Source organism: Pseudopodoces humilis, chromosome 28, assembly GCF_049639895.1.
Source record: "Pseudopodoces humilis isolate 2021_Gansu_Grassland_sample_001 chromosome 28, ASM4963989v1, whole genome shotgun sequence".
NCBI lineage: Eukaryota > Metazoa > Chordata > Aves > Passeriformes > Paridae > Pseudopodoces > Pseudopodoces humilis.
The window spans coordinates 2,629,042-2,638,806 of NC_142227.1; the positions used below are offsets into that span (position 1 = coordinate 2,629,042).

Genomic DNA, 9,765 nt, shown 5'->3' on the forward strand with positions numbered 1-9,765 from the left:
GGAGGGACCCTCAGGACGAAGGCAACTGCGCAGTTTGGGGCTAAGGAAGCACTTTCCCACTCCCAGTGGGCAGCCCCAGGGATGCAGTGATAGGTGGTCAAGGTCTGTGGGCATTCAATGGTTGTTAAAAAAACCAACGTGGGCATCTTTCACTATAAAAAACAAATCTTTTATGTAAAAAATAAACCTAAACAAAACCCACAACCCCCGCTGCCATGCTGTGACAATACAAAAGGCCGAGTCCCCAAACACCGTGAAAACAGAGTCGTTGGATCCAAATATATATAAATTGTTGATTGACGAGATTGGAAATAGCACCTTGCTGGCCCCCCCGCCCCTTCCCAGAGTGACCCTACACCCCAAAACCACCACCTGTGCTCCAAGCCCAGGAACACCCCAGGCCCTGCCTGCCAGACGGAGCAGAAGCCCCCTCCTCAGCCCTGGTAGCCAGGGACCCCCACACCTGTTGCAGCAGTACCCTCACTTCACCCCCGGAGCAGGAGCCGCTCAGCCCCTGCTGTCCAGAGCACGGGCTCCAGTGGCACTGAGCAGCAATCCCCAGGACAGGGTGGGCAGAAGGGGGTCTCCAAAATCCAATCTCAAACTGGTATTGAGAGAAAAACACTTTTCTGTCTGCACTGCAGGGTCAAGTAACGAAAAGAAACAAAAAAGGGGCAGGGGAAGGGTTGGGGAATGAGCAGGAGCTGCATTCTGAGCCCTCCCAGGAGCCGGCGACGCTCCTCCTGCAGCGGCTGCCCGAGTGCCCCCCGGCCCCGAGTCGGGCTGAACAGGGTCCCCGTGCTGTCCCCTGGTGGTCCCCGCGCCGCTCTCAGTCCCGCGTCACGGAGCAGGTGGAGGCGGTGGCGTGTGCCGAGGCAGGGGAAGGTGAGCCGGGCGCTCGCAGCCGGCTGGGCGGTGCCCGAGGGCGGGCAGGTTCTTCCCCAGGAGCCGGACAGGGAGAGGCGGAGGGGTGCGAGGGCGGGGGGGAGCCTCTTCACTTGGCTGGTTTGGTGATGATGCGAGTGGAGAAGTCAAAGAGGTCCTTGTTGATTTTCCGGAGGTTGCTCACCTCCTCCTCCAGCTCGCTCACCTGGATCGTCAGGTGCTCCTGGTCTCCCACCAGGTTCTGTGACACAGACACACAACAGACAAGTGTCAGGGCCTCAGCTCTGACAGGCACAGGCTGCTGCTCCCGCCCCAGCAGTAAACCCCGAACCCTTCGGTCCCCTCCCTCCTCTCCTACTCAAAGTGCAGCCCCTCCTGCCCATGTCACCAGCAGATTTCAGGGCTCTTTTCCCCCATTCCCAACTTGCTCAGGGCCTCTTGTGTCAGATCAGCTGACAATGATCCCCCAATTCCCAGCCTGAGAGCAGCTCTCACCTTTTCCCTCGTGGAGTGCATCTGCGAGTACATCCTCTCTGCCTTCTCCAGGTAGCTCTGCCCAGGCTCCTGCAGGGACCAGAATGGAGGGGTTGGCAGAGCACAGACACTCTCCCCATGCCCCTGGGTGATCCCTGCTGTCCCCTCTGCCAGGCAAACAGCCCCTTGGCCTGCTGCCACCAAGCCAACAGGGAGCTTATCCATCAGCTCTGGCAGGACTTTCACTGTCACTCACCCAGAGGCTGATGCTGGCAGAGGGGAGCAGCTCTGGGACCACTGGCAGAGAGGCTGGGATGGGTGGGACACAGATGGTGTGTGACCCTCCCTGCCTCCCGTGCCAGGACCAAGGAAATGGTGGGACAGCAGAGCCAGCCCACGCTGCAGCACGGGGCTGGGAGGACAAATGACTGCAGCAGCCAGGATGGGGAGGAAGCAGGAGGGAGCAGGAACAGGTTTCACCAGCTGTAGGAGAAGCTTTGCTGTGGCACAACCCCTCCCAGATGTGTGTCCCCCCTCCCCAACTCGCCCCCAGTACCTGCTGGTGCAGCCCCAGGCGCAGTGTCACCCCCTCAGCGCCCGGCTCGTCGCTGCTCTCGGTGCCGTGCAGGTGTCGGCTGAACTTGGGCAGGGGCACGCTGGGCTTCCCATCAGGGTTGAACATGTTGGCAGGGGCCAGCACGATGAAGGCGTTTGTCACTGGACCTGTGTTGGGGACAGAGGGGACAGGTCAGGCTGGACCCCGGTGGGTTTGAGAGGCAGAGGCCTCAGGCAGCCCCGAGAACAGAGTATGACCCTGGAACAGGGGTTCTCCACCCTCCCCAGCAGCTCTCCCTGCCTGGGGCTGCACTCTCTGGGCCTGTTGGCAGCCCTGGGGGGGAGCAGAGCCCGGCCTCCCCCCACCCCGAGCCGCCATCCATCAGCAGCTCCGTGCTGCCACGATCCATCACCGCTCTCAATGGCAGAGCTGATGAGCGTGTTAATTACTGCATTTACCCACGGCTGCTGCCGCCCCCTCCCAGCTCCTGCTCGCTGAGAGCTCCCACCGCTGTTCCCCACGCCCTGTCAGGCACAGCAGCCCCCAGCCCCCCTCCAGCGGCACAGCAGCTCGGCCACCCCTACCACAGCCCGGCCAGGCATTCCCCTGGCCAAAGGCAAAGGTGAAGATGGGTCACATGCACCGGAGAGGGGGCTGCCAGGGCCGTGGAGAAGGGTGTGGGAGGACACATGGCAACGTCTAGGGAGGCTCAGAGCTGCTGGAGGATTTTGGTCTCTGCAGAGCAGACAGACACAAGCAGCTCTGACATGAACGAGGGCTCAGTCACCATCTATCCCTCCAGAACCTGCTCCTAAATCTGATCCTCCAAGGATCCAAGGGTGGGTCCCACCAGCAGAGCAGCAGCTCTGAGTGCCTGGCCCCAAAGCTGTTCCTGGCCAACTCAGAGCTTTACTCTCTCCTTAAAGACCAGGGGTTTGTGCTCCTGAGGCAAGTGCCCATCAGTGAGATTCCCACTGCACTGGCAGCTCATGGAGCTCAAGAGGAAAGGTGGAGAGGAGAAAATCTCAGGAATGAACCCAGAGTTCCCCAAACCTGGTCACCACCCAGACATAGCCCCACAGCCACTCTGGGGCCCCAGAGCAGATGCAAGTCCTGTACCAGATCACCTTGCCCCAAGGCCCGGGGCAGCAGGCAGTGGGTGACCCTGGACCAGCCTGGGCACAGGGACTGGGCTTAGCTGGGGAGAAACAAATAACCCAGCTTCCAAGACAGAGCTGCCAGCAGCACACATCAGCCAGAGCACCCCGGGATGGCCTTGCAGGACCAAGCCTTTGGGGATGGTCTGTGCCATGCTGTGTTTGCAGAGACAAGGATGGAGCTTGTGTGACAGGATGGGAATTGAGGCCTGGAGGGATCTGGGGGCAGTGCTGGCTTCCAGCCTCATCCCACAGGTCTCCTGCTTCCCCCCGGAGTGGTGCCAGTCACACAGAGTGACCGGGAGCAGCCCTGCCTCGCCAGCATTTCTACAGATCATTACCCAGGAGCAGCAGCCCGACTTCTCAAAGTCCACCCGCTCTGCCCCCACCAAGGACAAGCTACCCTTGGTGGCACAGCCCCCTGCTGAGCCACACTCCAGCTCCCTGCATTTATTTGCAGCAGTATTGAGGGGAGGGCAGTGGGTCCTGTGTGCCCCCAGCCAGCCCCGTGCAAGCGGAGGAACTGCGCTTGTCCTGAGGACACTGGGACAGAGGCTGCTGTCACATCACCACGTCACAACCCTGTCACCTCTGCCTTGGGGAGGGAGCAGGACACACTGGCAGCAGGGACAGACCTTGCTGGGGGGCTCATGCCACTGCTCAGATAGGCCAAGGAGGGACAGGGATCCACGGAGAGGGGGCTGGGTTGGGGCAGCTGGTTCCCCCGCACTGGGAGGCTGCAGGGCCCCGTGGGGACTCCAGACCCAGGACACAGCTCAGGGGTGCTGGGCTCCCAGCCCATTCCTGAGCACACATAGCACAGTCATGCCAGTGCCAAGGCTACCAGGCAGCAGGGAGCCAGCAGAGGCTGCAGAGCACCCACAGCTTGGGGTCAGCCTGGTCCTGCTCCTCCTGGGAAGAGCCTGGTCTGTCCATTCTTCCCTGCAGCCTCAGGAGGACTCCAGTGCCCGGCTCACAGCCAAAGCCCGGCCCCCCCTCCTCGGATGAGTCACAGCTCCATTTGGTCTGTTTTCACCCTCTAGTGCCAGCGGCACCAGGCTGGATGGGCACTGCAGTGGGTCCCAATTAGGGATCGTCCTTGGCAGCCAAAGGGAAGAGAAAAAGGGTCTGCAGGCAGCCTGGCTTCCAGAGACTGTCCTGAGGCAGCAGCTCAACCACCACAGAGGAACAGGGTCTGGCTTTCCCCGCCATCACCTTTGGGAGGGGTTTGGGCCATGCCCAAGGCAGCCCCACTGGTCACTGCAGCACCAGGGGCCAGAAACTACCACAGCTGGGGGAGGAACACAGTTAGCAACAGGAGGGGTAAATCCCCCATTGCTCTGAAGTAGCTGAGGCATCCAACTGCTGCTCCTGCAATTTATTGGAGCCATCAGACTGAAAGCCCAGACAGCTGCTCATATGGGATTCACTGCAGGCCCCATGAGCTCACAGGCGCTCGCTGCTGGGGTCACGGAGCTGTCTCCCCTCCAGACACAGCTGGGGTGTATGTGGGGTGACTGCTCCCTTGGGAAAACAAGGAGGAGGATCCTGTGTGGCCTCAGCGACAGGGTGAAATCCATGACTCACTCCCGACAGTGCACAGGGGGTTGTTAACTCGTGGGGCAAGGTCACGGCACTGCTCCAGACAGCTCAGGCTCCCTCCAACGCCTCTGCCCTTCCCAGGGTGTGAAGCAAGGGGCAGAAACACACCTGGAGTGCCCAGGGCAGCACAGGTGAGACAGCAGCAGCCTGTGGCAGCGAGGATTCTGGAGATAAGGACATTCCTACCTTTGTGATTCATCGTCTTCAGGCACTGCTTGCTCTGGATGTCCCACAGCCGGACGGTTTCGTCGTGAGAGCCTGAGAGCAGGAGACTGCCGTCTGTGGAGACTGACAGACACGTCACCTGGTTCCTGGAATGGGGAAGAGGATGTTTAAACTCAGTATGACCCCAGGACCGCCAGAAGCTGGTGAGGTGGGCAGATGGTGGCTGGCAGGTATGTCTGGTTCCTCACCTGTGCCCTTTAAAGACCTTCGTGTTCTCCCGCTCTGACTGGAAGGTCCGGTCTCTCTGAACTGGCTGCAGAAATGAAGGAAGGAAGAAAGGAAGAGAGAGGGATTAACAATCAGGAAGGCTGAATCCAGTAGGTTCATCACCATGTCTGGAGAGTGCAGAGGAGACACAGGAGAACCAGACCTTCCTGTGCCCTGGCAGGTCACACCAGTGCCAGCAGGGAGGTGACAGTGGCTTGGGGTGACAGGGCACACCTGCAGCCTCACACACTCACCCAGGCACAGAGGTCAACCTGGAAGATGGACCCATCCATGCCCCCGCAGAACATGTGGTACTCAGAGAGGTCCAGAGTCACAGCCATGATCCCCACGTCGAAGAGCACGGAAAGCAGGAGCTCCCCAGAGGAGACTTCCCAGAGCTGGAGTGAGAGGGGCAGGAGAATCAGGGGTGAGAATGTCAAAGGCAGAACTGGAGGAACACTGACATCCTGGCATCCTACACCAGCATTCCACCCTCACATCCTCTCCTGGCTGTGGCTGGGAAACTGAGTCCAAGGCAGAACCAAGCATCTGCCTCTCTGGGAGCAGGAGAGAAGTTTCCCAGGCAGCTTCAAAGCAGCTCTGAACCCTTTCTGTGGCCATCCTGCCCCCAGGGCATCCCCTGCCCCACAGGCTCCAGCCTGCTCTGCTCCCTGTGGACATCAGCAATGGGAAACAGAGGAGCTGACCCCGACATTCCCAGGACAACAGGGACTGCAGCAGTCCAGCCTGGGGGCAGGTGCAGAGAAACTGCTGTTGTTGGAAAGGCAGAGCCCAGGTCTGGCAGCTCTGAGTCATTGCAGAGACAGCCAAGAAATTAAGCCACTGCAACCCAGCAAAGCTTCGGGACAGCTTGGGGACAGGGACAGCTTCCTGCTACCTGGCAGGAGCCCGGCTTTGACCCCGCAGGGTCTGGCACCTCCAAAATGAGCCTCACCTTGGCTGTCTGGTCGAGGGAGGCAGTGGCAGCCCGTGCCAGGGGCCCTCCGAAGCCGCAGCACAGGTCGGTGATGGGGAGGCTGTGCCGGGACCAGACGTGCCGGGGGTCAGGGATCTGGGAGGGCTCTGCCTGCAACACGCTGTGGGGAGAGCAGAGACAGGCAGGTCAGCCAGGACAGAGCCCCATGGGGAGCTGGGCCAGGCTCTGCTCTCACTGGGAACCCCTCTCCTGGCTGCAGGGACCAAGTGGGACACGGGAGCTGCTGGAAGCCATGGCTCACGGATACTGAGGCTGAGATCCCTATCCCAGAGGGACAAAGAGCCTCGGTAAAGGGCACAACCCCCCCTGTGTCACCCAGGGAAAGAAGTCAGAGCCATATGCCTGTTCCCAAGAAGCCCAGGTGAGACCCCAAGGAAAGGCTCCCTGCCCACAAGGAAGGCAGAGATGCAGCTGTGGGCTTAGAGGGATCTGTTCCAAAATCCCTGTGCCCCCCAGCCCAACTTACTTGTAGAGGTTCCACACCAGGGCCAGGCAGTCCTTGGCCCCTGAGAGGAAGTGGCTGCTGTCATCGGTGAAGCAGAGGCACGTGAGGTCCTGGTAGTGTCGGTTCAGGATGGCGAGGAGGTTCCCGTTGGACACCTGGAGTGAGGGGAAGGGCAGGAGGCTGTCAAGGATGTCTCGGGATAATGTGGTGCCCTGCCATAGGTGAGGGGAGAAGGTCGGTTCTGTTGTTGCCATGAGCCTGTTGGCACCTCTGGACAGTGACTGACAGCACTGAGGTACAGCTGGAACAACAGCCTGCACTCAGGACCACAGGGAAATTCAGCACACAGCAGTGGAAGAGGTCCTGGCACATTAACTCTGGAGCCCAGTGATGTCAGAGCTGTTCCTCTGGTCAAGTCACAAGTGTTCAGTAAAGATTTCTTGTTCACTCTTAACATTCAGATTATTTTGGAGGTTTCTTCCTTCCTCCCACAGGTCCTCAGGAGGGAGCAGCAGGGTTATGAGAACTGCACGACACCCCAGGGGTGGCTCGTGGTCCTGGGCCAGCAGAGGCTTTAGGGTGGGCAAGGAATTCCCCAAAGCCAGAGCATTTCTTATTAAAAAGCAACACTGCAGATGGGGAGGGAATCAAAAAGAGAAAAAGCCTCAAATAAAATAAGAGTCTACTTTTTCCCATGCTCTGAATTACACCAAAAAATCAAACCAAACCTCAGTTCAAGGGGTTTCATAGACAGTACAAAACCAGGGCTCTAGGGGCTGGTTCCAGCTCCGTGATGGTTTCCATGGAGCCTCTCCAACGTGCCACAGGGACAGTGCCATACTCTGGAACACATCTGTGGGTGATGGGAACTGGAGCAGGGCCCAGCTCGGACCATCACAGGCAGCAGATCCCACTGCAGGCTCAGCCTCAGGGATTTTATTCCAGCACTGCTACAAGCACATTGGTACAAACAAACCCTGATGGGTTCAGGTAGAGCCACCCACATAATGAGGCTCAAACCTCCACTGGCACGGGGAGCTCTCCAGGTGAGGCATCCTGGGGTTTAATCCCAGGCTCAGGACAAACTACTGCTTTTATTTGCTCAGTGGTGTGCTGGGAACGCAGCATAATCCCAAGTAATCCAGCAGTAATTAACCAGCAGGACAGTGACCAGAGCACAGCAGGGGCTGCTGGCACCCTGGGCACACACAAATTAACATCTGAAATGTGGGAGAAGTGCTGAAGGAAAACCAGGTCCTGACTGTTGCCTCATAGGAGCAATGCTCCACCCCTGAGGCATCGGAGATGCTTGGAAAGAGAAGAAGGAGGGAGAGTGAAGCCTCTCCCAGAATTCCTCCTACTCCTGCTTCGATGAGCCGCCCCATGAGCTGCGGGCAGCACAGCCTTTGCCTGGTGTGGCACCCCAGCATCAGGATTTACAAACATTTGAGGGATGGGGACGCTCCCTGCCTGTGCAGGGTGTGAGTCTGTGTGGCCTGAGCGCCCCAGCACCTCCGTACCTCCCACAGGTAGATGCTCTCGGCCACCCCGGCCAGGACGTAGAGCCCGTTGGGGGAGGCCGTCAGGCAGGTCACAGGCCCGGGACAGATGATCTTCTGCTGCAGCTGGTCCTGGGACAGAGAGAGCACAGCAAGGGCTCAGAGAGGAGAAGGGGCTGCAAGCAGAGCCCCCCGACTTGGGGGCTCGGGGGGATCTCTGTTGGGGTCTCTGCAAAGACAGGGATGGGGGCACCTGTCCGTGGTGATGGGGGTCGGGATCAGGGAGGGTGGACCTGAGGGTCTAACCGGGGACAGGGGTGGGTCTCTGTGGAGAGAGGGGCCATGGGGGTCTCTGCAGAGAACTGGGCCATGCAGGGGTGTCTGAGCGCAGAGGAGTCTCCATGAAGAACGGGGCCATGCGGGGGTCTTTGTGGAGAGAGAGGCCATGGGGGGGTCTGGGATTCTTCCCCATGGATTTGGGGGCCTCTGCGGACGGAGGGGCTCCTCATTACAGGGCCGGGAGGTCCGCAGGGAGAGTGGCCCCGTCACATCCCCCACGGGGCCCGGAGTCCCCCCGCGAGGCCCGGGGCCGTCCCCCGAGCCGAGGCCGCCCGGGCCCGCCCGCCGCGCCGGTACCTTCCTCTGGAGCTCCCAGACGTTGATGTAGCTCTTGCCGAGCTGCGCCCCCAGCAGGTGCTCGCCGCCCAGCAGCGCCAGCCCTCGCGGGCCGCTGTTGCCGCCGCGGTACCCGGGCAGGGCCGAACCCGAGTGAAGCTCCCAGACCGAGCAGTTGCAGAGCGGCCCCGCCGCGTCCGACACCAGCGCCACCTCCATGGGCGCCGCCATCTTCGCGGTCCGCCAGGGCCACAGAGAGCGCGGCCGCGGCCCAGAGCGCCGCCTCCCCCGCCCGGCACCGACCAATCAGCAGCGGCGTAGCCACGGCCGCGCGGGGCGGGAGCTGCGCACGCGGCAGGAAGCTCAGCAGGGCCCGCTCCGGTCGGCGGTGGATGGGTGACCTGGGGCACCGCGTGTGCGCATGGACACCCCACGGACACCCCACGGACACCCCACGGACACCCCACGGACACCCCACGGACACTCCACGGACACCCCACGGACTCCCCACGGACATCCCACGGACACCCCACAGCCTTGTGGGGCACCCTGTGGATACCCCATAACCCTCTGGACTCCCCACAGCCCCACAGGGACCCCATGGACACCCCATAATCCTACAGACACCCCGTAGCTTCATGAGAACCCCATGGGAACCCCACAAAACTCAGGGTGCCCCGGACGCCTTCCAATCCCATTGACACCCCACACCCCCACCATGGCTTCGTGCGAACCCTATGAACACCCCACAGCTGTGAGGGTACCCTTGGACACCCCACAGGTTTATGGGGACCCCATGCACATCTCATAATCCTATCATCACCCCATAAATCCACTGACACCTCACAGTCCCACAGGGATACCCCAAATCCATAAGGAAGCCCTATGGACACCCCACAGCCCTGTGGGCATCCCTGGCACCCCCCAGGGCAAAAAACCCCAAACAACACAACTTTTTTTTTTTTTTTTTTTTTTTTTAATATTTCTTCACTTTACAGGGTTACAATTGTCTTAAATATTCTGACGTTTAAATACAATCTGTATAATAATGTTATTATAAAATGTAAACTTTCAGTGTTTTTTTTAAGTTTATTTTATCTTTT

General features: G+C 59.9%; 1 protein-coding gene across 1 annotated transcript; it reads right to left on the bottom strand.

The window, feature by feature from the left end:
- Positions 1 to 214: 214 nt before the first annotated feature.
- WDR18 (WD repeat domain 18) lies at positions 215 to 8,902 on the bottom strand. Its single transcript, XM_005531190.3, has 10 exons — positions 8,684 to 8,902; positions 8,069 to 8,179; positions 6,570 to 6,703; positions 6,062 to 6,203; positions 5,361 to 5,504; positions 5,088 to 5,152; positions 4,861 to 4,985; positions 1,916 to 2,082; positions 1,381 to 1,449; positions 215 to 1,126 (listed from the first exon to the last, which is right to left on the bottom strand). Exons 1-10 carry the CDS (start codon positions 8,891 to 8,893, stop codon positions 995 to 997), a joined length of 1,299 nt encoding a protein of 432 aa, XP_005531247.1. The 5' UTR covers positions 8,894 to 8,902; the 3' UTR covers positions 215 to 994.
- Positions 8,903 to 9,765: the final 863 nt, after the last annotated feature.